Below are 26,912 nucleotides of genomic sequence, written 5' to 3' on the forward strand. Positions count from 1 at the left end.
AAAGATAATAGCAGAAGATACAGGCAGTCATGTTAGAATCCATAAAACATACCTACACATTCTTGCCGTAAAATAAATCTCAAAAAGTCCCCCCTCAACAGAACGGAGAATCCAGAAATAAAGCTGCACACCTACAGCCATTTGATGTTTGACAAAATCAACAAAAATAAGCAATGGAGAAAGGACTCTCTATTCAATAAATGGTGCTGGGAGAGCTGGCTAGCCATATGCAGAAGAATGAAACTGGGCCCAGATCTTTCACCATATACAAAAATTAACTCAAGATGGGTAAAGATTTAAATGACCTTAAACTATAAGAACCCTAGAAGAAAACCTAGAAAACACCATTGTGGGCATCACCCTTGGGAAAGAATTTATGACTATGTCCCCACAAGCAATTGCAAAAAAAACAAAAATTGAAAAGTGGGAGCTAATTAAACTAAAGAGCTTCTGCACAGAAAACAAAAACAAAAATGACCAACAGAGTAAACAGACAACCTACAGAATATAGGTTTGTGAGAAAATATTCACAAACTATGCATCTGATAAAGGTCTAATATCCAGAATCTATAAGGAATTTAAATAATTGAACATGTAAAAAACAAATAACCCCATTAAAAAGTTGGCAAAGGACATGAACATACACTTCTCAAAAGATATACAAGTGGTCAACAAACATGAAGAAATGCTCCATATCAGTAATCATAAGAGAAATGCAAATCAAAACCACAATGAGAGGCCATCTCACACCAGTCAGAATGGCTATTACTAAAAAGTCAAAAAAAAAAAAAAAAAAAAAAGATGTTGGAGAGGCTGTGGAGAAAAGGGAACACTTACATGCTGCTGGTAAAAATGGAAATTAGTTCAGCCACTGTGGAAAGCAATTTGGAGAGTTCTCAAAGAACGTAGAGTATTTTTTAACCCAGCAATCCCATTACTGGGTATATACTCAAAGGAAAATAAATCATTGTATGAAAAAGACACATGCACTCCGATCTTTATTGCAGCACCATTCACAATAGCGAATACATGGAATCAACCTAGGTACCCATCAATGGTACATGGGATAAACAAAATGTGGTATACATGCACCAGGGAATACTATGCAGCCATAAAAAAGAAGAAACTTTTATCCTTTGCAGCAACATGAATGCAGCTGGAGGCAATAATCCTAAGCAAATAAATGGCAGGACAGAAAACCATACACCATATGTTCTCATTTATAAGTGGGAGCTAAACGCTGGGTACTCATAGACATAAAAATGGCAACAACAGAAAGTGGGGACCATTAGAGAGGGGAGGGAGGGAGAAGGAAAAGGGTTGAAAAACTACTGGTTATTATGCCCAGTACCTGGGTGATGGGATCAATCATAACCTGAAAACCTCAGCATTACACAATATACTCAGGTAACAAACCTTCACATGTACTCCATGAATCTAAACTAAAAGTTGAAAAAACAGTCCCTCTTCAAAATGATAAACAAAAATAAGGTAAGAATGGCAGAAAATTAAAAAAAAAAAAAGTTAAAGTTAAATAAGTATTCTTAAGACAGTATAAAATGTAATACAAATATTAAAGTATCTAATAATCACTTAGATCAAAATGAGCAGATAATAGTGTAATATGCTGTCATATATGAATCTGTAAGGTAACTAAGCTCATAAAAAATTACTTCAAAATCAATTTTTTTGAGTGGGAAAACGGGTCAGAAAGTAGAGTCAGAGTGGCAATAACAAAGTTACTGTTTCTGTAGAAATTTCTATTTAAAATGTATATGTCAAAAGGCACATATCAAGTTTGTAGCTGTAAACTAAAATTAATTCAATAATCAAAACTGGCCAAGGACTTCATTTTCTTTCCTTTAACCCCATACATTCAGTCACTTCTACTCCCCCTCCTTCACCTTCACTCATTTTGCAAATTTGCTAAAAGAAAGGTTCACAACTGTCAATGATTAAGAAAAGGAACTCAAGAACGCATGTGTAAATTTAAGTACCACCATGCCAACAGAGCAACTTTTAGCTGCTGAGGGCCTAATGCTTATTCTCAAAAGCTTCTTTAGGGCTAGTTCTGATCATGACTTGTTATCACTGTATCTGCCACTGAAATGTGACTATATTTTCTGATAAATCTACGAAGTTATATTCAACTTGTGCTCTGAAGATAATAAGAAAATGTCAGCATTTCACACACTGAGGGAAATAGAGGCGTAAAGGAGGAAGGAAGTAGTAATGCCCATGACATTTCTCCTCTTAGAAAGATACTGCTTTATTCTTGATTGTAAGAGAAATACAGTTCAAATATTTTAAATACTTAAATTTGGTAATAGTAGAATACAAACAGGACATAAAAGTTTCCAAATTACTAGAGAAAAAGAAAAAAACTCATCACTATAATAACTAGAAGAAAAGTGAAAAGTGAAAAGGAAACTACTGGAAAGTAGTAACAAAAATATAAAAAAAGGTTATAAAACAGACTTTAGACACATCCAAAATACATCCAAAATGTTAATAATGGTCACCTCAAGATTTTGGTATATAACATAACTTTTCTGTTTTTCCCCCTAAATTTATTACAAAGAATATGGATTACTTTTGAAATAAAAGAATTATACTAAAAACTATTTCAGACAAAACTAAAAGCAACCATCAAAACTGTCTTCAAGGGTACAATTCCTCAACCCGTGTATTTCAAAAAACCATGTGAATCAAACTTACTGGTTCATAAACTAGACCATCTGCAGATGCAACCATTGTTTCTGCTAAATCCAATACATCCGCTCCAACATCTGCATATAAAAAAGAATTAGAAGTTTTACATTCTATGCTTGGAGGCAAACCATCCCCAATATAAACAAATTAAGCCAACTAACAGAAAACTCACCAAGCAAAAAAAAAAAAACCTCACCATCTATGTACTTCCGATATATTTGTCCAAAAGCTAAAACAGTAGCCTTATATAGCTTTGGTGGAGATTATTCCAAAATGTAATAATGTTTTTTCTACTTCTTACCCAATAAAAAAAAAAAAAGATAATTCAAGATCTCATTTAAAAAGGATAAGCGTCACTGAATTGAAGAGCTTTGCAAATATCGGCAAGAACCTAATCACAAGTACTAAGTGGCTGCTGAACAAAATATTAATTCCAAGAAATATTTTTAGAGATTAAAAGAAATCTTAAAGCAACGCTACAAATCAAGAAATAGGAAATTTTATTCGGAAAAGGCTAAAATTTAACAGTATTTAAACATTCAAAATAAGGCAGAATATCATATATTCAGAATTACCACTAACTACAAGTTTAAAAATAAAGTATTTTTTTAATCTCTTAAAACCACTAACATAAGGAAAAATATATTGAAAAGACAGAGATTCAAGGTCATTCTGAGATGGAATCTCACAGAAAATAACCTCTAATTAATTGGGTAAAATTATTTCATACTTTTAAAAACGTAAAAATTTTCTCTGAGTTCTTGGTCTGTAATTTTTAAGCAGTAACTCATAAAATATTTTTCATGCAAAAGCATCCTTATTTTTGAAAACAGTATTGATTCAAACATTCACTATCTGGCATATTAGCATTTTTCCACTTCTACTAGTATAACCAAGTGAGTCCAGTGAAGAAAAAAGAAAAGGGTAACCTATCACCATTAACTTAAAATAACTGGATCTGTTATTTTTTAAATTTTTTTTACGCAAGAGTAAACATAAAGGGTGGTAAACTGAAACAGGGACACAAGGATAAGCTTGTGAAACATGGGTATAAAAGCTAGTACTCCAAACAAAAAAAGACAGAAAGGATGTACAAAAACTAGAATGCTGATTCACAAACATTTCCTCCAACTTTCTTTTAATTATACTAATGTGAAAGTTTTATCTCTTCTCTTTATGGAAAAGAAACTTGAAGAATATAAGCTGAGGAGTAAAACAATTTGCATTATTAAATAATACCACAGTAAAACTTTAAAATATTATAAAGGAAAAATAAAGTTAAGTACAACCAGTGATTTTTATTTTTGATTGGCAATTGTTTGAACCATAATGTACATGTGGATTCAGCAAGTGAAGGTGTACTTACATTGACACTTCATGGCAACAGTAATATCTATATTAATTCTCAATTTGCTGAAAGACAAAATATTAAACATTAGTACCTACCAATTAATTAGCCAAACATGAGAAATATAAATCAACTGATCTATTAAAAACTTGGATTTCAAGCAGAATAAATTATGTCGAGTAGAACTTGAATTGCATTTCTCACGGCCAAAACAAAGGCTCTTTAAATTACAAGTTCTATTTTGCCCTTATTCCAAAAGCCTTTCTGACTTCACAGGTTTTGAACACAGTATCCTTTAATAATGGCAACTCTATAATCAATAACTCTAAGCAACTCAGAAAAAAGTCTTAACCTCTTAACCTCTATTTACATAAACTTTTGATAGAATGTTCTTTTAGGAATGTAAAACTCTCAAAATCAAGAATTAGGAATTGTCTTTCTTCTCTGTTTATCAAACACCATATATTAAGCATGATGCTAGACGTTCTACAAATATTATCTTCTTTATTCTATATCATGGAGCTATAAATGGATGGCTTCACAGATTTTCAAGTAAACCACTGGTGTTCAGGGTAGTGTAAATACCTGGCTTAAGATCACATCACCATTAAAGTGGCATACTGGAAACTAGGTCTATGTAACTCAGGATAAATGCAACCAAACTACCAAAAGTAAATCACCTGATGCTTAAATTTTTTCATGGCCTTTCATTTTCAAATGATTAGATCAAAGCAATTTTTGAATACCAGAATGAAGCATTGTGAATAATAGACTGGCTATGATCAAATTCAGTCCTGTGCTTTCTATGATAACTTTTTCTGTGTAATAATTTTCATCTGATTTAAAATAGGAATTACAGATTTTTAGACCTTCATGAAGTCTTAAAGTCATCTAGAGTTCAAACTGTGCTCCAAATAACCCAGGAGTTTAGGCTCAGGACATAGGAACCAGGAGTAGGCCAAGTAGACAAACTTCTGCATATCCTCACCATGCTTATGTGGCGAACTATGTAATACATAAGACTTCATTTGGAAAAAAATGAAGTATTGCATTGGTGCTGAAAACAACAACAAATTCTTTGAAAACCAATACTATCCTGAATAATACATTAGAGATGAAGAAACTGAAGTCCAAAAGAAGTCAGTGGTGTGACCTGCCCAAGGTTACACAGCAATTTACAAATGTTGACTAATTTAATTCTCATAAACCTCTTGAGGAAGATACTATAATTGCTGTCTGTACTTTACAAAAAAGGAAACTGAAGCATATACAGGTACAGATTTAGTAACTTCCCTAAAATTATGTAAATGGCAAACCTGGATTGTAATTGAAAACTAAATGTGTCTTCCTATTTGGTGCAATCTTAATATTATAAACCTATTATCTTCATTCCATTGAAGAAATCCAAACAATACAAACGAATAGATGTAAAGTGTATAATTAAGGTACTATATTTTCAAAAGTTTAAAAGTAATCTTATTTACATAAACATTTAGCTTAGGTATAATTTATATAGACATCAAGTCATAAGGGTATACAATGTATCCTTAGACAATTTATTTTCCAGCTCACACAGATATCAGTGAGGTATTTCAACCAGTTTCAAATATTAAACATTTCCACAATATACATATCTAAGGAAAAATATTCCCCTAACTTTTTGAAACAAAGCATGCTAAATCAAAGAACCTCAGTTTTAGAATTCAACCACTATTTAAATGATTCTAAAAGGTTTCACTTAATGCATGCAATTAATGAGAATTTTTCAGGACTATTTCTTCAGAACTAAACCAAACCAAATCTAGAAGGTTAGACTTTTTCTTTTTTAAAAGGTATGCTCTTTTTAAAACAATTTGAATCTAAAGGTATTCCAAGAAGAAAAAAAATGATTACCTAGAAAAATCCTTGTCTACTTCGTATTCATACTTCATCCATGTATCTTGATATACTGAGAATTCCATTATGGTTAATAAAGCCATAGTTGTAAATGCTATTAGAGAAACTGGGAAATCCAACAACAAAAGAAAAACAGAATTAAAACAATTAAAAAAAGCAAAGAACAGGAAACTAATTTAAGTGAGATTAAATTTTCAAAAGAAAAAGCCTAATAATGTAACTTCCATTTGAATGCATACTATAGAAGGTTTTTATTCAAAATGTTTATTATGCATTTTTTCTAATACAGCTCAAAAGTTAAGGTTTAATACATACAAATATGAACATAAACATTTGCATTACTAAGAAAGCATTTTATTTCTCCAATTTTAAGGGCATCTCTAAGTAGAGTTGACAAAATTTGTATTCCTTATATAAAGCAGTGTCACAGATAGGATAAATGATGAAAGTAAGCATGCCTTATAGTACAAATTTGAAAACAGTTGCTTCATTATTAAAAATGCATCCATGTCTATAAATATAATTTGTATATAAATGTATATAAATTGGGCTATAAGCCCAATTTAAAACAAACAAAAAGGAGCCTAATTTCTTAGATCCTGAGAAACCACAATAATCTGTGTACCAGAAACTCAATAACATCTCTAAATAGCTAACAAAACTCTCTTCTACTTTGCAATCTCCTAAATATATCACCTCATTCACAGAACTGAGTAAAAGATCTGACAAAAAGAAAATCTATTATATACTAAGGCAAAATACTTAAAATAGATTTTGCAAGAACTTGCACTATTTTCATTAACAAAACTTAATCACAAGTGGATCAGAAATAGTAAGCAACTTATTACCCATTTTACCAAATAAAATGTCAACCTTAAGTGAAATACATTATTTTACTAGCTCTTCATGGGGAAAGAAATTATACTGAATATTGTTATAGTCACACATTTTTCTTATATATTTCATTATTTATTTTACTTAACAGATACTTTTATCTGTACCAGGCACTGGGTCTAAGCATTTTATGAAAATATTAACAGTATCATAACCCCTAGGAGGTAAATACTAGTATGATCCCTATTTCATGGAAGAAACTAAGACAGACAGATTTGAATAACTTCCTCAAGGTCACATATTTAGGAAAGGGCAGCAAAGCAGTAACATTGGTTTAATGTATTAATGTTTTAATAAACACTGCCAAAGGCACAGATGGCACTGAGTTGGAGGCTGTAGAGAATATTAATGAGAGCCAACAGAGTGGCATGAAGACAGACAAGTTACGAAGTTACTGCAGAATTCATTGATAAATTCTTCCTCATGGCTAAATTTCTATATGTTGTTGACTGGATCACGCAGAAGTTGTACTTACTACAGAACTTTTAATGTTAACTGATACTCACCTGTACCTCCACTGGCTGAAGTCTCTACATAGCTCTCAGGAACCTTCGGAAAGGCATCCAACTCTTTTACCAAACTTAAAGTTTTTTTCCGATTCAGTCGCCTCATCTTCAGGAAAACCTTCCTCTTCCTTCATATAGTCATGCTAAGGAAAAAATAAATTAATGAATAAATGAATCCTTTAAAGAGATAAAAAGGTTTCTTTAAATTTAAGATAACTGACAAATGTCCTTAAAACAACTTAACATTCTCATCCCCCCTTAAAAATAAAAAGCATAGTATTTATCCACACTAGTCCTTTCCCTATTCATGCCCTGACAAAAACTACTAATGGAAGGCAATTTAAGTACAGAAACACATTAAATAGCAAGAAAAAAGTGAAAAGTAATTCAATCACATGAATAATGTCTAAATATAAAAATTAAGATAACGTTTTCTATTAAATTGAAAACTATATAAAAATAATACACTTCTAATAATGAATGACAGTGAAGTAAAATGGCCTGCTCATACATTACTAACAAGAATATAGGCAGGGCGTGGTCACTCACGCCTGTAATCCCAGCACTTTGGGAGGCTGAGGCGGGTAGATCACCTGAGGTCAGGAGTTTGAGAGACCAGTCTGGCCAACATGGCAAAACCCCGTCTCTACTAAAAATACAAAAAATTAGCCAGGTGTGGTGGCACGTGCCTGTAGTCCCAGCTGCCTAGGAGGCTGAGGCAGGAGAATCGCTTGAACCTGGAAGGTGGAGGTTGCAGTAAGCCAAGATCATGCCACTGCACTGCAGTCTGGGTTACAGAGTGAGACTCCATCTCAAATAATAATAATAATAATAATAATAATAATAATAATAATAATAGAAGAAGAAAAAAGAAGGCGGGAGAAGGCAGGAAAAGGCGGGAAAAAGCGGGAGAAGGGAGAAGAAGAAAAAGAAGAAGAAGAAGAAGAAGAAATTTACCACTCTTCTTCTAAGTAAATGCCCATTGAGGAATGTATCCTATGACAATAACCTGCGGTTTTAACCAAAATTTGATTATGAGGATATTTCTCACAGTGTTATTTTTAAATATTGAAGAAAGAAACAAACCCATGGTATCCAATGTACAAATTAAGGTGAAGCATTTTTATGTAGCCATTGAAAACCTTTTTTTTTTTTTTTGAGACAGGATCTTGCTCTGTCACCCAGGTTGGAGTGCAGTGGCGTGATCTCAGCTCACCACAATCTCAGCCTCCCTGGCTCAAGTGATCCTCCTCACCTCAGCCTCCCAAATAGCTAGGACTATAGGCATGCACCTCCATCCCCAGCTAATTTTTGTATTTTTTGTAGAGACGGAGTTTCACCTTGTTGCCCAGGCTGGGCCTCAAACTCCTCGGCTGAAGCCTTCCACCCACCTCGGCCTCTGAAAAAAAGTGCTGGGATTATAGGTGTGAGCTACCACACCTGGCCTGAAATTCTTTTATTTAAAAAAAAAAAAAAATGACATAAGAAAATAGTCATTATACTGATACAATAAGAAAAGACTAGAAGGTCACATGGGTCCTAATTTTATGGGAGACAGGAAAAGATATATAAGAAACAAAACTGAACATCTATACACAAAAATGTTAAAAGTAGATCATGAATTTTAATTGCCTTTACATATAACTTCAGATTTCACGTTATCTATTTTTATAATCAAAACATTATTTAAAAATTGGCTGCTTGCTATTCCCTTTTTATCAGTATGTCATCTACATCTAAAAATGTTATAAAGCCAATCAAATAACTGAATTCTTAGATATTTACATAATTTTTATGACTGATTTATAAATAATACTATAGGTAATATTATAAAGAATTCCCAGTAATCAAGGCTTATTAATAAAATCAACACAGAATAAATTGTACAGTTGCAGAAGTCACTATAAGAGAAATAATGTCTCTGGAAGAGAGCAGACAGACTTTGGGTCTGAAATCTAATGGGTAGGATTAATATAAAAACAATAGGCAAAAGAAAGAACATTCATAAAGAAAAAGAAGGGCCAGAGAATAAAAAACTGGCAGTAAACATGAATACTGTCTAAAAGAAAGAAGCTCTGACCAGGAACACTACTTATCAGACCAGCAGGGAGCTACTACTCTACAGTAGAGTTGAAAGCATTAATATGTTGATTTCCTCTGCCATTAAAACCATCCAACTAAACTTCCCTTGCTGGTTCCACACTCACAAAGCAGCCTTCAAATTACAATTTTTTTCTCATGCACTTAGTATTCTAAAGAAAAAAACAGATGTCATAGACAAAACAGATGACAGTTTTCTGACCCCCATGTCAGTTATAAAACTGGTATTTCCATCGATAAATTAAGCTTCTGAATGTTTGTTATGTATATGCCATGCCCGCTAAGCTTGTTTAGCTCTGATAATCAAATTTATTTTCTGTACCTTTTTAGTAGTAACTGCACAAAAACTGACCCTTTTTCAATCTTTCAATTTCCACTCTTTCTGATTTGGGTAAAATATTAAATATCTGTATGTCTCTTCTCTTTAAAACAGAACTCTCCCTTAAACTCAAGTCCAACTCCAACAATACATCTCTGGCAGCACACCTACAGCCAACTTAAAAGAATGAGTTGTCCCCGTTCATCTACTGTGACTACTTCCTCACCCAACTCTCACCTCTTAACTAAATTTGCTCTGAGCAAGGTAATTAACTTCCTTAGTACTAACTGACAGACACTCCTCAGTTCTTATCTAACTGCACCTCTGAGAAAATACACTGCTTATCACTTCTTTTTCTTCTTGAAACATTCTCTTACCTTGACTTAAGTGATATCACATCCCCAGTTTTCATTCTACCTGGAAGACCCTCTATGGCTTACTGTGCAAATTCATCTTTCTCTCAAGATTCTGCCCTAGGTCCCCCCCTTAACCTCCACACCTTCCCCAAATGATTGCCCACTCCTTCCATTTCAATCTGCATGTTGATTTATCCCAAATCTTGATTCTCTGCCCAGATCTCTCTGCAGATATGTATAACCCCTTGCCTTCTGTTACCTTTTCATTTGGACATTCCAAACACAATTCAGACTCAACAAGTCCAAAAATGAATACTTCACCCTCTAAAAATTGTTCCTCCTGTATCTCCTATCTTAATGATAACACCATAAGCCCAACTACACAAGCCAGAAACATGGTTCATATCCTTAGACTTCAGCTATTTCTAAATTTCTCTTAAATCTGCCTGTCTTCTCTTCTTCAGGCCCACTGAGAAATTCCTTATGTCCAAGTATGTTTCTAGTACCAACTGCCACAATCTATCACTACATTGCTTCAACAACCTCTAATCTTCAACCTTCCAATTCTCTCTATATACTATAATGATAAATTATCTTTTTAATACATAAATCTGATATTTCTCTTCAAATCTTTGTAAAACTTCCCTTCCCACTACACTTAAGAGCTTGGATTCTATCCTAACATGTTTTACAAAGCCCTTCAAAAACCAGGTCCTGCTAACCTCTCTTCAAACCCAATCACTCACAGTCTACGTTCCAACCATATTAAATCACTTTCAATTCCTTAAATATGCTATTCTCTCTGCCAGAAATATTTTTTCTTCCCCCTACCCCACGTCTACATTTGACTAACTCCTACTTACTCTTCAAGGCCCAGTCTACTCATCTCTACCTTGAGCGAGCAGGGGGAACAAAAAAACTTTCCATGGCCTTCAAAGTCTATCTGCTTCTAGAACGTTGTACCTTTATCACACTATTTCTAATTGCTTCTTTTTCTGTTTCCTCCACTGGATTGTTAGAGCAGGAACCATGTCTAACTTGATCTTTGTATCTCCAATGCCTAGCAAACAGGTATTCAATATTTATTGAGAAAAGGAAGGAAGGAAATTTTCCCAGAAACACCACAGTAGCACATCTTTCAAATCACAGCAGTATGTCATACTTAGGTAAGTAAATACATAAAAATAAGATCCACAAGAAGGATTTTCCTGTTGTCTACTGTCCCAGGACCTAGAACAGTGGCCATCACATAGTCAGTATAGCACTGTTAAACAAATGAATAAAACAGTGAATTATATTTCTAAAAGTTTATATAATGTTATATTTGTATAATGAGCTTTCTAAATGCTCTTTTAATTTATATACAAGCATAAAGATACGGCAAGCAGTTAGTTTTACAAATCTCCTAATAATACATACAACCTATTCAACACTCCTCCCTTGAAAGTCTAGCTGGACTATATCATGTAGTTCCCTACCCATCTCTAGCTTCCTCCATCCCTGTTTTCCAGGGGATATCACTCTAGAATGGAGCACCTTGCCCCTCAGCTACTCCACCAGTCCCATTCCTGAAAGCTCAGCACTAACCTACCTCCAAGAAATTCATTCCATTTTGCATACTTGCCAACCTACTGTAAAAGTCACTGTCTGGCATAAACAAGGTATCCAATAACTTCTACCTTTTCTAAAAGAAATTGCTCTATCTGCTCTCTTTATAAAACCTGACTTTCTATTGGCAGCAGTTCCATTCCAATCCTTAGTCATTTCTGAGACTCACAGGTTACAGAAGTATCATGTTTTACCATATTTCTCAACCATCTCTCATGTTTTGTGCTATGTATTATTTGTAGCTCTTTAGGCATTAATTCATTTAATCTTGTAAATGACTCTATGAAGCAGGTACTATTTTTAATCCCACTTTTGGGGAGGAAATGAGGCACAGAACTGTCAAATAATTTTCCCAGGCTACACAGCAGGTGGTAGAACTTGAAACTATGCTCCAAACCACAGTACACACTGACTCTCACTTCCGTACTTGTTGCTATATTCCACTAACGTCTGAATATATTCATAATTTGCTTAATGACTTCAGCACCCAGATCATTCAATATGCTTCTCCCCCACTCCATTATCATCCTTTGGAATTCATGCTCTGATGGCATTCATCCTATAGCATTCATTCACAATAAAACCTTTTTACCATGTAAGCTTAACAGCGCTTCTACTCCTGTGACCTCCATCTTAATTCTATGGAAAGCCACCCATGAGCAAGGTCAACCCTTAAAACTGTTCCACCTCTAAAATCCAAAACACATTTACCTCCCCGAGTAAGAACTACCCTTCAAGCTCTTTCCTAAGATAAATCTGCTCTCCATTTTCACTGGTGTTCTCAAATCCTTTAAATCCTACCAGATACCCAATTTCATTGCTCCCATTCCCACTCTATTTGCCTCTCTACTCAGTGTGGTAAGCCATTTTCAAAAATGCGTTTGGAAATACCTCAGATCATCAACGCTTGCCAGAAGTCACTGCTGTTCTGTGACAAAATTTTCTAGTCATGGACAATGTAGAAAAGAACTTTTAAAGCTAAATTTATTCCATTTTAAAATGTGTCCTTTATTCTGAGATTATTTTCTTCCATTTTGTGTCAAAACAGCCTTTCCTTTATGAAATGATAAAAACAGATATAACACAGGTTGTTTTGTTTTTGGATGTCTTTATTCAGCAAAATTAAAAAATGTAATTCTAGGTCAGTTTTTATACCCAGCCCTTTTCCCTGTCCACACCGCCCGCCCCTCTCAAATAGATATACATTTTTTTGTATTGGTCCACAAAATCTAGTTAGAAGCCGTTACACAAGATTCCTTTGCCCACTGGTTGGTGCTGCTATTCATGCCTTGACAATCTCCAGTACTATGTCTGTTTTCTTTGATGTCTCTCCTTAAACTGTCTTGAATATTAAAAAACAAAACAAACACAAATAAACTCCAGAAAGTCACTGATAACAGCTGGAGCTAAGACAAGACAGTTGTCCCTCAGTATCCATGGGGTATTGGTTCCAGGACCTCCCTTGGATATCAAAATTCTCAGATGCTCAAGTCCCTGACATAAAATGGTGTTTTTGCATATAACCTATGTACATCCTATTGTATACTTTAAATAATCTTTAGACTACTTATAAAACCTAATATAATGTAAATGCTATGTAAATAGTTGTAGTGTTTAGGAAATAATGAAAAGAAAGAAGTCTGTAAATATTCAATACAGACACAATACTTGTTCAGTAGGCATGCAATTTTTCCTTCTTGAATATTTTCAATCTGCAACTGGTTGAGTCCACAGATGCAGAATCCACAGATATGGAGGGGTGACTGTATTTTGAAAAACTTCCTAAGACATAAGAGACTCCCTTTCAGGTTGGAACACAGACATTATCAACACTCACTGTAAGTAAAGTCACACAGCCTATATTTCATCATTGTATCCATCTGAATATAATGAGACTATTAGATGCTTTACCAAAATTAAAATACAGAATTCATGAACCTTTTATAGTCTGCTCAATTAAGTTTAATTACTTCTCCAAAGAATAATGAAGACAAAAGTTATTTCCTGCTACCCAAGTTTTGAGTTAACTTCTATTTTTAATATATATTTGGCAATATGAGAAAAATTGGTTAATACGTATGGCCAAGTTGCAGTATGAACTGTGTCAACTCACAAGTTGATATGTTGAACAAGATATGTTGAAGTCTCAACCTCTGGTATCTATGAATGGGCCTTATTTGGAAATATTTGGGTCTTTCAGATATAACTAATTAAGATGAGATCATACTGGATCAGGGTGCTCCAAAATCTGATGACTGGTGTCCTTTTAAGAAGGCCGTTTGAAGACACACAGAAACAAGGGAAAATGCCATGTGAAGACAAAGGCAGAGACTACAGTGATGTGTCTACAAACCCAGGCATAGCAAGGATTGCCCAGAAGCCAGGAAGAGTCAAAGAAGGATTCTTTCCTAGAGTCTTCAAGTCTTGCTGACACCTTGATTTCAGACTTCTAGCCTCCAGAACTGTGAGAGAATAAATTTCCTGTGTTTTAAGCCTCCCAGTTTATGGTAAGTTGTTACAGCAGCCCCAGGAAACTAATACAGGCGATATAATTCAGGCCATCGCTGAATATCAGAAATAAAAGGTAAAACTACAACCTATCTGTAATTTTAAATTACTTGATTATATTGCATTAGAATACTTTACAATAAAAAACATTTTATAAGATAGCTTAGCTTTACTTTACAAATACTAGATAGCAACCCCTCAACCCCCTGAATTGTACTTATTTTTACCTTAAAATTTGGCCCTTTACAACAGAGTTAAATATTATGTTTGTTTACCCCAACATAATTCAAATAAACCTAATGACATTCTAAGTGACAGAAAGGTTTACTTGGAAGCCAAGGAAGACAATATAAATGTGAGTTTATAATCAGAAAACGCTGATTACCTAGGCACTTACTAGTTGTGCGACAAGTGTGGAAAGATCCTCAACTTCTCAGAATCCTCTCTCTATAATTTTATTTTAAAAGATGGGCAGCAGGACATAATGGCTACCTCACAGTGTTAATCAAGATAAAAATGAGGCCTGTAATATCTATTTCTAATTCTCTGAAAAAAAGCAAAGATTTGTAGGATATTTGAGATTTAGTTGTTAAAGTCTTTGAGGAAAGTGGGACAGTATGTGAGGTTAGTTGATAATCTCCTAAAGTTAGGATGGCATAAACTGATAGACTAAAAGTTAAGAGAGACTATAGAGTGATAACAGAATAATCTCAAAAGTGCCTAGTAGCTATGTGAAGCAAGGACAAGTATAATCCTCCTCAAAGAACAACTAGACTATAGTAGCTCTCAATAAAAGTATAGAAAATTAAAGTTAAAAAGTATTAAGGAAAAGGTCAGGGACACATGAAATATATTTACAATAGAAGGAATGTATTGTAAAGCAAAGAGTATGGGGGTTAACAAGGCACTCAGAGGGTAGATCTGAGCCACACTACAACGTGACTATATAGAGCAATAGAAAGGAAGAACTTATGCTTTAGTCATTAAAAGAGGATAATAATTTAAGAAAACAAGCAACTGGAAGATGAGAGTTTAAGGACACATTAACCACACCAATCAGAGTGTTTAATCTATATGGGGTTCAGAAAGATATTATTTTAAACAGTATCTTCTTCAGTCTACATTTTGACTAAGTAACAAGGCAACATTTGTAACTACAGATGTTAGAAAATGAAAATAAAAAATAACAAGAGCTAACATGCATTGAGTGTTTACTGTGTGCCAGGTATTGTTCTAAATGCTTTGTATGTTTCAACACATTCAATCCTCACAACCTTCCTATGAGTTAGGTATCATTATTTCATTTGGCCGATGAAGGAACTAAGGCACAGAGAGGTTAAATAATTTGACCACTATGACATTAAGAGGCAGAACTATAATAAATATTGGGAAACTATTAAATAGGATTTTTAGCAGGCACTGACTGCCTAAAAGTAACTTCTGGTAAAGAAAAAAAAAATAGCCATTTCTTTCACTTAAATCTTCAATCCCCAAAGAAAGGAAATGTGTGGGTTGTTGTTGTTTCCCTAACTCTTGTTGTTCCAGACTAGGCCTGATTTCCTTTGAGAGATCTTTCAAACCTGACATATTTTTATGATTTGTACCAGGAAGCCATTATAACACGCAACTGTATACTAAAGTTCACTATCATTTAAAAAAAAAAAAAAATCCTCCTCTCTCTATCCATCCCTGCACCGCCAACCCCCACCCTCCCAAAAAAATCAGAATTTTTTTCCTCATGTTTTCCACTAGAACTGGCATAATTACAGCAACTTAAAGATATCAACAAACAAATTAGGTAAATAACCATAAGTCTTTTTTCAGCGAACAAGCCAGGCTCATTCTTTATAATTGCTGTACACTAGAGTCCAATGTATCAGGCTAGGCAATTAACTGAAATACTGAATTACAACTTCAAATGAATAAATCCTGTTTTTAACTGTAACTTTCATTGCTTCTGAAAACCAGTCTGGCAAAATTTTAACAGCTATTATGTCACTTTGTCTTTAAGTCTCGGGGGCACTAAAATATAAAAGTTATTTAAACGTGTTTTCTCAAACAACGACCTGTCAACTCTATATACTACAGATAACCAAGGCTATTCTCCACCACGAGTTGACACGTTGCCTTCGGAGGGTTTCCTGCGCCGAGGAAAAGTAGTGACAGTCGAATCTGTCTCTCAGCATCTCGCCCTCCCCTGCCCCCTTCTCATTTTCCGAAGCACTGTGCGAAACTCCTTCCGGGCAAGGCCAAGGCTCTTAAAAAAGAGACAGAGGGCAACGTGCTGCCACGAATGTGGTATTTGTCTGAATGGGGGTAGGAAGTCTGACATCCGGGAGGACTGGGACTCGACCGATTGGGATCCTACTCGCCTGCGGACTGGACAAACCACCTGGGAACCGGGCACTGTGAGAAGCAAAGGGTCAGAATCAGGTGCGATCGAGGAAGCATCTGAACTCCTTTGAGTTGCAAGATAGCACACAAGCACCCGGACCTGGCAAAGGGAAGCTCCCAGTAGCATCGTTGCCTAGGGTCCTGCCAGTAACGCCCCCGGGGGAGGTGGAGCGGCTTCTCCGTCTGACCCGCTCTCCAGAGATCAATGAAGACAGGAAGCCAAGCCCATGACAGGCTCCCAGTTCCCTCAATTGCATTTACGCCCTAAGCAGCCCTGGAACAACCGAGGGAACAGCACCCAGGGGGGTTTCAGTATTTTACCTTGTGTTATGGTCCCAGCCTACCGCCATGTTTCACAGAAGCCCGGGTCGCCGGGGCTCCCGCGTACCCGGAAATATCGCGAGAACAAAAGCGACTATCACAGCTGAAAACGTCAGAAGAGAGACAATGTAGAGATCTCGCGATATTCCCTTTGCTTACGGAGTGCTTAGAGAATGAAGAGGCGTGGTTAAGATAAAAGAGGCGTGCCTACACGGAAATGAGGTTGCAACTTGTTTTAGGTGTAATCGCGCCGTCAGTCGGGTTCTGTTTCTATGGGAAGGGAGGAGTTACTTTCCGACTAACACTTTGAGACTGCAGAACGAATCTCAGCCCTTCACACCGTATTTGATTACTAATAAGAGCCTTGGGCGCAGAAATTATCCCTAACAACCCTAATGCATATCACCCGTGCAATTGTTTTGTTCCATCTTTCAGTTTTTGTGTCATTTTTCCCGACAAGAATATTTGAACTTCTTTTTCCGCCATAGGTAACGCTTTTTATTATTTGATCCGCGTTTTTATTGTCTTCCAGGTTTTAATATCATAAGAAAGCACATATGTCTTCCTCATCTCCCTTCGCCAACACCAACTATGCCTTCAAATATTTGTTAAGAAAGAAGATTAATACCTCATCTTTTCCTACCATTTCAAGAACAGGAGTTAATAGAGGGGACTTCGGAAAGAAAAGTTAAATGTGAACTCCTGGAGAGTAAACCCATTCCAGGTTCCTTTTCACCCATCTGTTACCAGATTTTATAATCAAACATTGAGATTTAAATTTTCTGATTTATTGACCTAGAAGTCTAACAAAGGCATAATTATGACAAATGCTTATAATTACTGTTTAAAGGCTTTAACTGCTTTTTTAAAAAATCTGCGTATCCTCACAACACTCTTAGACGGTAATACCAGTATTTACCTGTTTTATAAATACGGAATTTGAATCAAGCGGTAGTGAAGTGATTTACCCAAATTCAGACCGCTGGGAGAGTCAGGGAAATCTTGATCACAATACTAAACTGTGCTTCAAAGGAAAAAAATCGCATTGTTTTATGTAGTGAATTAACCTTTACTGAAATACTAAATTTCACTAAATTGAATATCCCCCAAAATAAGGACTGATGAAAAGTTTCCAATAAATCAATTTTATTTTCAGACTTTCAGAGTTAGTCTAATTAAATCAATTTAAAGTTCTCACTTTCTTGACGTGCTTAAGAAGTATAGTGTAGTGGGTGAAATCATAGACGCTGGAGACAGGACTTCCTGGGTTAGAATTCCAGATCAGCAACTTACTGGCATGTAACCTTGGCCACATTATTTCATCTCTTTGCGTCTCCATTTGCTCATCTGTAAAATGGGCATGATAATATCTCAGAGTTGTTATGAGGATTAAGTAAATTAATATACATCTAAAATGCCTTTTTTAATCTTTGCCGTAAAGGCATCAGCAACTCTTCCTTCTTTGTGAGTATGGGCTCTTGCTTGGATGGAGGCTGGCTGTTGTTCACTTAGTTACACTTGATCCCTCATCTCCAGGATAACCTACTTTCAGGGTAACAACTATCCCATGAGAGTTGGATTTCCCAGTGTAGCAAAACTGACTAATTTGATCCTTCGTATTTAGAAAACAACTCACCATTTTCTAATCTACCCAGTGAAGAGGAAACTTAATTTCCCCTGAAGATTGAAACCTGATTAACTTTAAAAAGAGATGGATACTTAATCTTGTGTTATCAGTGGCGTTACATCTGAAAAACAATTTGCTTTAAAAAGTCCATTATGTATTACCCGCAGAAGATAGGTTTTAGACTGAGATTAATAATTGTTCCATAACAACCTGTATTTAGTAAAGATGATCAAAAGGTGTTTTTGTGCCATTTTTTTCTTTCTCTAGTTTGAGTAAAAGTTTCAGCAAGTGAGCAGCAAAATTTAGATAAACTAATAAATGAATAATTTTTACAATGGAATACCCATAAGCACCTCGAAGTCAGCACATCCCAAATGGATTTTTTTTTTTTTTTTGGTCTTTTTTTTGAGATGGAGTCTCACTCAGTTGCCCAGGCTGGAGTGCAGTGGCGCGATCTTGGCTCACTGCAACCTCCACCTCAAGCGATTCTGGTGCCTCAGCCTCCTGAGTAGCTGGGACTACTGGCATGAGCCGCCATGCCTGGTTAAGTGTGTGTGTGTGTGTGTGTGTGTGGGTGTGTGTGTGTGTGTGGGTGTGTGTGTATTTTCAGTAGAGATGGGGTTTCACCATGTTGCCCAGGCTGGTCTGGAACTCCTGGCCTCAAGTGATCTGTCCCCACCGTGGCCTCCTGAAGTCCTGGGATTACAGGTGTGAGCCACCATGCCCAGTACCCAAGTGGATTTCATAATTTATCCCCAAATCTATTTCTTCTCCTCTGTACCTAGAAAAATCAATGGCACCATTAACCTCAAACTTAACTAGGTTAGAATCTTTTGTGTCTCCTCTCCCTTTTCTCTAGCTGCCAATCCCAGTGACCCATCAGTTTTATTCATGAGACTATTCCCAATCTCATGCTATACACCAGGCCTTCATTATCACTTGCTTCAACCACAGGTGATCGTCAGTGATATAGTCTGATTTCAAATTTACATTTTCAAACATTGTAGTTTACTCTTTCAAATCGTTTTTTTTTTTTCATATGCCAAGTTGGGACTTAAAAGTCTTTTTATTTTTATTTTTTAGACAGTCTCACTCTGTCTCCCAGTCTGGAGTGCAGTGACACAATCTTGGCTCACTGCAACCTTCACCTTCACCTCCTGGGTTCAAGCGATTCTCCCGCCTCAGCCTCCCAAGTAGCTGGGAGTACAGGCACCTGCCACCACGTCAGGCTAATTTTTGTACTTTTAGTAGAGGTGGGGTTTCACCATGTTGGTCAGGCTGGTTTCGAACTCCTGACCTCAAATAATCCACCCACCTTGGCCTCCCAAAATGCTGGGATTACAGGAGTGAGTCACAGCGCCTGGCCTTAAAAGTCTTAAATCACTTTTTCACATGACAAGTTTAGATTTCATAATCAGCTGATGAATAAATACTTTCAGTCCATGCACAGTCTGTGCCATCTGATACCTCTGTTTCAGCAAAGTAATCACTTCTATCTATAAAGCATTGTTTGTGCAATATTTTAATATGATTAATAGGCTCAAATGAACTACAGATCTGTCAACTGAACTTGCAGTCTAGCCACTCTTGTAACAAATATTCATTGAGCACCTTTAATATGACAAATGATGTGCTAAGTACCAAGTACTTTGTCATAGTGACAAAGCAGACACTCTTACCCTCATGAAATTTGTACTATATATTGTGGGTAAAAAGGGATCCAATAAATAAACTCCCCAAAAATATATGACTATGGCTGGTGTTATTTATCTTGATAGGTGTTAGTACATAGTCTTAATAATTATTAATAATGTATTACTATATGTATTTAACATATTGTACTGTAGGCCCAATATCTTTCAGTGCAAAAATACTCAGCTGAAATACGTTTTTCATTCCAAATAGTTATCTATATTGATTACAACGTTCTAATCTAGTGTTTTACTTTCCATTTCCAAATATTCTTTCATCAATATTATCTGTTCTTCTTTGCATCATAAATATATTTATTTCATCTATTTATTAGTATTTTCTATAATCTATATTTTAAATCATTTCAGCTTTTTATATTTCTTAAACCTTTTAAAAGCATAATTAATTGTATGCTAAAAGTGGGTGAGGTTTTAAAACTAAGTGCCTAAGACATAATATAAATACTTTATTGTTCTCTATTACATTAAAAAGTGGTAACCTATTTAATTCACATGCTATGGCCAAATTTTAATTTCAATAATATGACACAAATAAATACTCAGAAATGCTGACAAATCTTATCACCTGTGAAACTCAAATGTTTTCAGGGGTCATGAAGATAGCGCACTTGTCTCATCCAATGACTTTCAAATTCGTCTTTCTTTAAAATGTTGTGCTGGACTTTGGAGACACAAATGCGGCCTTCCAGAGTGACAGGCCTTATAACAATCCTTGTAACAATTACCACTTTATTTTTACCTGTTAATATTTATATACTAATAAACCCAACTGAACCTAAGAGAATATCTAAGAAGAGTACATTTGTATATGTGTGTGCCTTCATTATGTGATTTTTATGTACATGATGAACTATCTTAATTATAAAGAAAAGGGAAAAAACATGATGCTATGAGAAAAAAAATCAACATTCAACTGAGCAGAGCAGAAGGTATTTTTATATTTCCTGATACAAAAATCTAATTTCAGTTCCGGTCCGGCAGAGAGCGCGGAGAGACACAGAACGCAGCCCGCTCCTCCGGAGCCCTCCAGGCCCTTCCAGGCCCTCCGGCCCCGGGCCGGCGGGTGAACTGGGGGGCCCCGTGACAGGCTGAGCCCTCTGCCCTGCAGATACCAGAGGCCTCTGCTGTGGCTGCCCACTGGCTGTGCCCAGGTCTTGAAGCCGCAGCGAACCTCTCTTTCCCACCCCACCTCGGTTACTGATGGCGGCAGCTGCGTGTCCCCGCCCGGACCTAGCCGGCGGCCGGGTCTCCCGACCCAAGCCTGCCGGACCTCGACGAAACCGCCGCAGAGCCGCCGGGACGCAGCGCCTTTGGGCGGCGCCGGGCGTGGTGGGCCGGGAAGTATGGCGGCCGCTCGAACGCCGCGCGGCGGAGGCCATTAAGGCGTAGAGGGCCGGGGAAGGCGGCCTAGGGACGCAAGCAGGCTCGGCCGCCTCTTTAGGCCACGGAGCCGCGCAGATCCGGTTCCCGGGTGACCACTCTGTCGCCATTGGGCGAGACCTACCTAGTCCTGACGACAACGGACAAAGGCCTTAAGGGGCCTGGAAGGTGAACGAAGTCCCGAACGACGACGGGTGGAACAGTAAGCAGCCATCAGGCGGTTGGTCTTCCTTCTCCCAGACTTTGCTGTCGGAAGAGAAAAATGGTAGAATGACAGGCCACGTTTGGCCCGTTGGAAATGCCCACCACCTTCTGGGAAGATTTACTGGCCGTTTATGGAAGGCCTGTGTATATAATATGAAAAAGCTGCTCTCAACTCCACCCCAACCTTTTAATAGAAAACATTTGTCACATCTAGCCCATCTAGATGGAAAGAGGTTGCCGACGTATGATAAAATAGAGTAGAAAGTCACACATCTTGCAAATTCTCATTTGTTTAAAAGAAATCATAGAAAATACATGTCTTCTGGAGATGACTTTTGGAAATGGAGTTAAGACGGCCTCTGGAAGCGATATGTCCACGTCTGTTAAGTGGGTTAGATGACATGGAGCTGGAAGACCTGAGAAGGAAAAGAAGGTTCCATGCTAGACTGGTCATATTTAGAAGACATTTTCATGTTCTATCCATTGTTTTGTGTGCATTTTATTCCTCACTACTGTGTATATAGTTGACAATGCTAAGCTTTTTTGAAATGTCTGTTCTTTTTAGATGTTCTGAAATGCCTGATATGTTAAAATTAGAGGTAGCAAAATCACATTTTGTAAATACCTTTTTGTTACAATTCATAGGAAATGTTTTTTGGGGGGAATGGCCAAATCACCTGTTGAGTAATACTCATTGTGTTTGTGCAGTGGTTCAGGGCAGGAGAGAGGAGGGGGAGGTGCAGAGAGCTCTATGCCATCCTGTTTACAGCGAGGCAAGATGAATCATTATCTCTGTGCATTTTGTTTTACTTATCTGTGTATATAGTGTACATAAAGGACAGGCGAGTCCTAATTGACAACATCTAGTCTTTCTGGATGTTAAAGAGGTTGCCAGTGTATGACGAAAGTAGTAAACTAATATATTTTGTACATTTTGTTTTACAAGTCCTAGGAAAGATTGTCTCCTGAAAATTTGATGTCTTCTGGGTTAATGGAGATGGGAAGGGTTCTAGGCCAGAATGTTCACATTTGGAAGACTCTTTCAAATTATAACTGTTGTTACATGTTTGCAGTTTATTCAAGACTGCTGTATACATAGTAGACAAATTAACTCCTTACTTGAAATATCTAGTCTATCTAGATGTTTAGAAGTGCCCAATGTATGTTAAATGTAGAGGTAGTAAAATACCACTTTGTAAATATCTTTTTGCTAAAATTCATAGGAAATACTTTTGGAAATTGAATTGTGAAGCCACCTTTGTGAGCAGTATAGTAATGTCTATACTTGTTCAATGGTTTAGAGGAAGTGGGAGGGAAGAAATTGCAAAAGGTAATATACTAGTGTGTTCATACTTGGACATTTTCAGACACCATTTTTCTATATGTTTTGTGCATTTTGTTTTGTTCCGTATATAGTGCATATAATGGACAAATAGTCCTAATTTTTCAACATCTAGTCTGTAGATGTTAAAGAGGTTGCCAGTGTATGACAAAGTAGTAAAGTTAGCATATTTTGTACTCTGTGTTGAAATTCATAGGAAAACTTGTCTTCTGTAAATGACTTTTCATAGGAATTTGTTCAACCATCTCTAAGCATTACACGTGCCTGTACTTGTCCACTGGATTGAAGGCAGAGAAGGAAGGGAGGAGGGAATGATTCAAGGCCAAAATGGCCACATTTAGAAGATACCTCAGATGATAACCATTGTTATGTGTGTGCAATTTTATTTAACAGTGCTGTGTATGTGGTGGACAAGTTATATGAAATATCTAGTCTTTTAAGATATTTGGAAGTGCTTGATGTATTTAAAAGTGGTAGTAGAAGAACGCTTTGTAAATAGCTTTTAAAAACTGATGGAAATGCTGTTTGGAAGTGGAATTGTTGAACCACCTGGGAGGTGGGAGGGAAGAAATTGCAAACGGTGTTTTGACATTTTTTATTAGAAAATTTCAGCTTAATCCATTGCCTATATGTTACATGCATTTCATTTAACTTTGCTATACTGTATATATTGTGTATATAATGGACAAATGAGTCCCGATTTTATAATATCTAGTCTCTAGATATTAAAGAGGTTGCCAATGTATGAGAGAAATGGAGTTAGTAAACTAACACATTTTGTACACTTTGTTAAAATTTGTAGAAAGGCTGTCTTCTGAAAAGGACTTTTGGAAGTGAGATAACATCAGCTCCAAGTGACACGTGCCTATATCCGCCAGGTTGGTGGTGGAGAGGAGTTGGAAGGAATGAAGGGTTCTAGACCAGAATGTTCCTATTTAGAAGACACTTTCAGATATAGCCATTGTTACATGTGTGTAGTTTATTCAACACTACTGTGTATGTAGCGGACAAACTTAAGTCCTTATTTGAAACATCTAGTCTCTCTAGATGTTTAGAAGTGCACAAAGTATGTTAAAAGTAGAGGTAGTAAATAACACATTTTGTAGCTATCCTTTTGATATGGAATATTGTCTTGGAAATTGATCAATTCTCTGAGCAGTACACATTTTGATATTTGTGCTGGTTCAGGGGGAAGGAGGAGCACAAAGTGCAAAGGGCATTCTACCAGTGTCCAGTGTGTTTATGAGGAGGCACATTGACCATTGTCCCTTATGTCTGCATTTTCATTTACTGTGCTGTGTATATAGTGTATATAAGCAGACATAGGAGTCCTAATTTACATCTAGTCGATGTTAAAAAGGTTGCCAGTATATGACAAAAGTAGAATTAGTAAACTACTACATTGAGTACACTTTGTGTTAAAATTCATAGGGAAGACTTCTTAAAAACAGAAATGAAATTGTTAAAATCCCCCCTAAGCATTACATATGGCTTATAGCTGTCCACGGGGTTGGTAGAGGTGGGAAAGGGAAGGGTTCTAGGCCAGAATGTTCCTATTTAGAAGACACTCAAATTACAGTCTGTGTTATGTATGTATACCATTTATTCAATGCTACTGTGTATGTAATGGAAAACTTAAGTCCAGTTTGAAACATCTAGTCTTTCTAGGTGTTTAAAAGTGTACAACGGCCTGTCGCAGTGGCTCGTACCTGTAATTCCAGCACTTTGGGAGGCCAAGGCAGGCGGATCACGAGGTCAAGAGATGGAGACCATCTTGGCCAACATGGTGAAACCCCATCTGTATTAAAAATACAAAAATTATCTGGTCGTGGTGGTGTCCACCTGTAGCCGCAGTTACTCGGGAGGCTGAGGCAGGAGAATCGCTTGAACTTGGGAGGTGGAGGTTGCAGTGAGCCGAGATCGCACCACTGCACTCCAGCCTGGCAACAGAGCGAGACTCCGTTTCAAAAACAAAAGTGCACAACGTAGGTTAAAAGTAGAGGGCTTAAGTAACACCCCTCTAAGCATTTGCTTTCAGTACTTCCTAGGAGTGGTTGCATTTGGGAATGGAATTGTTAAAACGTGATGCTTAGGAGTGAGTGCAGACTATTCACGGGGTGGTTGGGGCGGGGGAAGCGGGGTAGGCAGAGGACGTATGCAGGGAGAAGGGTTCTGTGCTCCTGAGATTAGTTCAGATGGTCTAACCATTGTTCTATATGTGCATTTTAGTTAATATTGTGTATTAAAGGATAAGTCTTAATGCTCAAAGTATGTTAAAAATAGATGTAGTAAATCAGTCCCTTTGTGAATGTCCTTTTGTTAGTTTTTAGGAAGGCCTGTCTTCTGGGAGTGACCTTTATTAGTCCACTTCTTGGAGCTACACATCCTATACTTAGTCACTGGGATGGTGGAAGAGGGAGAAGAGGAAGGGTGAAGGGAAGGGCTCTTTGCTAGTATCTCCATATCTAGACGATGGTTTTAGATGATAATCACAGGTATATATGAGTGTTTTTAATAAAGTGCCTGTGTTCATTGTGGACAGTTATTATTTTGCAACATCTAAGCTTTACGAATGGGGTGACAACTTATGATAAAAACTAGAGCTGGTGAATTAGCCTATTTGTAAATACCTGTGTTATAATTGATAGAAAAGATGCATCTTGGACATGGAATTGTTAAGCCACCTCTGAGCAGTGTATGTCAGGACTTGTTCATTAGGTTGGCAGCAGAGGGGCAGAAGGAATTATACAGGCAGAGATGTATGCAGATGTGTCCATATATGTCCATATTTACATTTTGATAGCCATTGATGTATGCATCTCTTTTGGCTTTACTATAAGAACACATTAAGTAATTCAATGGAAATATACTTTGCTAATATTTTAATGGTATATATCTGCTGTTGAATTCTCTTAAAAATATACTTAGTGTATTCTGTTGCTGTGTGTTTCATTTTAAATTGAACATTAAGGGAATGCAGCATTTAAATCGGAACTCTGCCAATGCTTTTATCTAGAGGTGTGTTGCCATTTTTGTCTTCTATGAAATTTTTGTCCCAAGAAAGGCAGGATTATTATTTTTTTTTTTTAGCAGTTTGAGTTGGTGTAGTGTATTCTTAGTTATCAAAATACTCATATAGCTTTGGGATTTTGAATTGGTGAATATTCATGATGTGTGAAAAATCATGATACATACTGTACAATCTCAGTCCCATAAAATTGGATGTTGTGCCTACTCACAGGATCTAGAAGAATATGTCAAACTATAAACTGCTTGTGATTGTGAATGACTTTGTTCTTTGCTTCTTGTGTTTTTCGGTTTCCTGTAATGCACATATTAACTTTTAAAAAATAAAGGTTATTTTAAAAGCCTGAAAAAAAAAATCTGACTTCAGTGTTGAACTAAAAAAGTGAAATAATTTCCATCCCAGACATGTGATATGTCCCAAAAGCAATTTTTATATCTTGTAAAAAATACACAAGCAGCTAAATAACATAAATAATAGGCCCTCAGAGGTCAAACATTTTGACTAAAAATTATGAATAAATATATACCATATTGTTACTATTTACAGGACCTAACTTGACACATATTCTTTTTTTCTAAAGTTGTTTTTCGAAGTAAAAGATAAATATTGAGACAGCAAACATGAAGTTCCCCATCTCTCTCTGGGTCTTGAAGGGAA

The 26,912-nt window shown here is 36.4% G+C and overlaps 1 protein-coding gene across 1 annotated transcript in view; it reads right to left on the bottom strand.

The window, feature by feature from the left end:
- The window catches only part of ERGIC2 (ERGIC and golgi 2), a 40,549-nt gene extending 23,464 nt beyond the window's left edge, over window positions 1-17,085 (bottom strand). Inside the window, exons 1-5 of the mRNA XM_024256751.3 lie at window positions 16,963-17,085; window positions 7,357-7,499; window positions 5,954-6,062; window positions 4,079-4,125; window positions 2,719-2,789 (exon numbers count right to left, since the gene is read on the bottom strand). Of these exons, the coding sequence (XP_024112519.1) occupies window positions 2,719-2,789; window positions 4,079-4,125; window positions 5,954-6,062; window positions 7,357-7,462 (333 nt within the window). The 5' untranslated portion in view covers window positions 7,463-7,499; window positions 16,963-17,085. The remainder of the gene's footprint in view (window positions 1-2,718; window positions 2,790-4,078; window positions 4,126-5,953; window positions 6,063-7,356; window positions 7,500-16,962) is intronic.
- Between the last annotated feature and the right edge of the window lie 9,827 nt (window positions 17,086-26,912).

Source organism: Pongo abelii, chromosome 10, assembly GCF_028885655.2.
Source record: "Pongo abelii isolate AG06213 chromosome 10, NHGRI_mPonAbe1-v2.0_pri, whole genome shotgun sequence".
Taxonomy (NCBI): Eukaryota; Metazoa; Chordata; class Mammalia; order Primates; family Hominidae; genus Pongo; species Pongo abelii.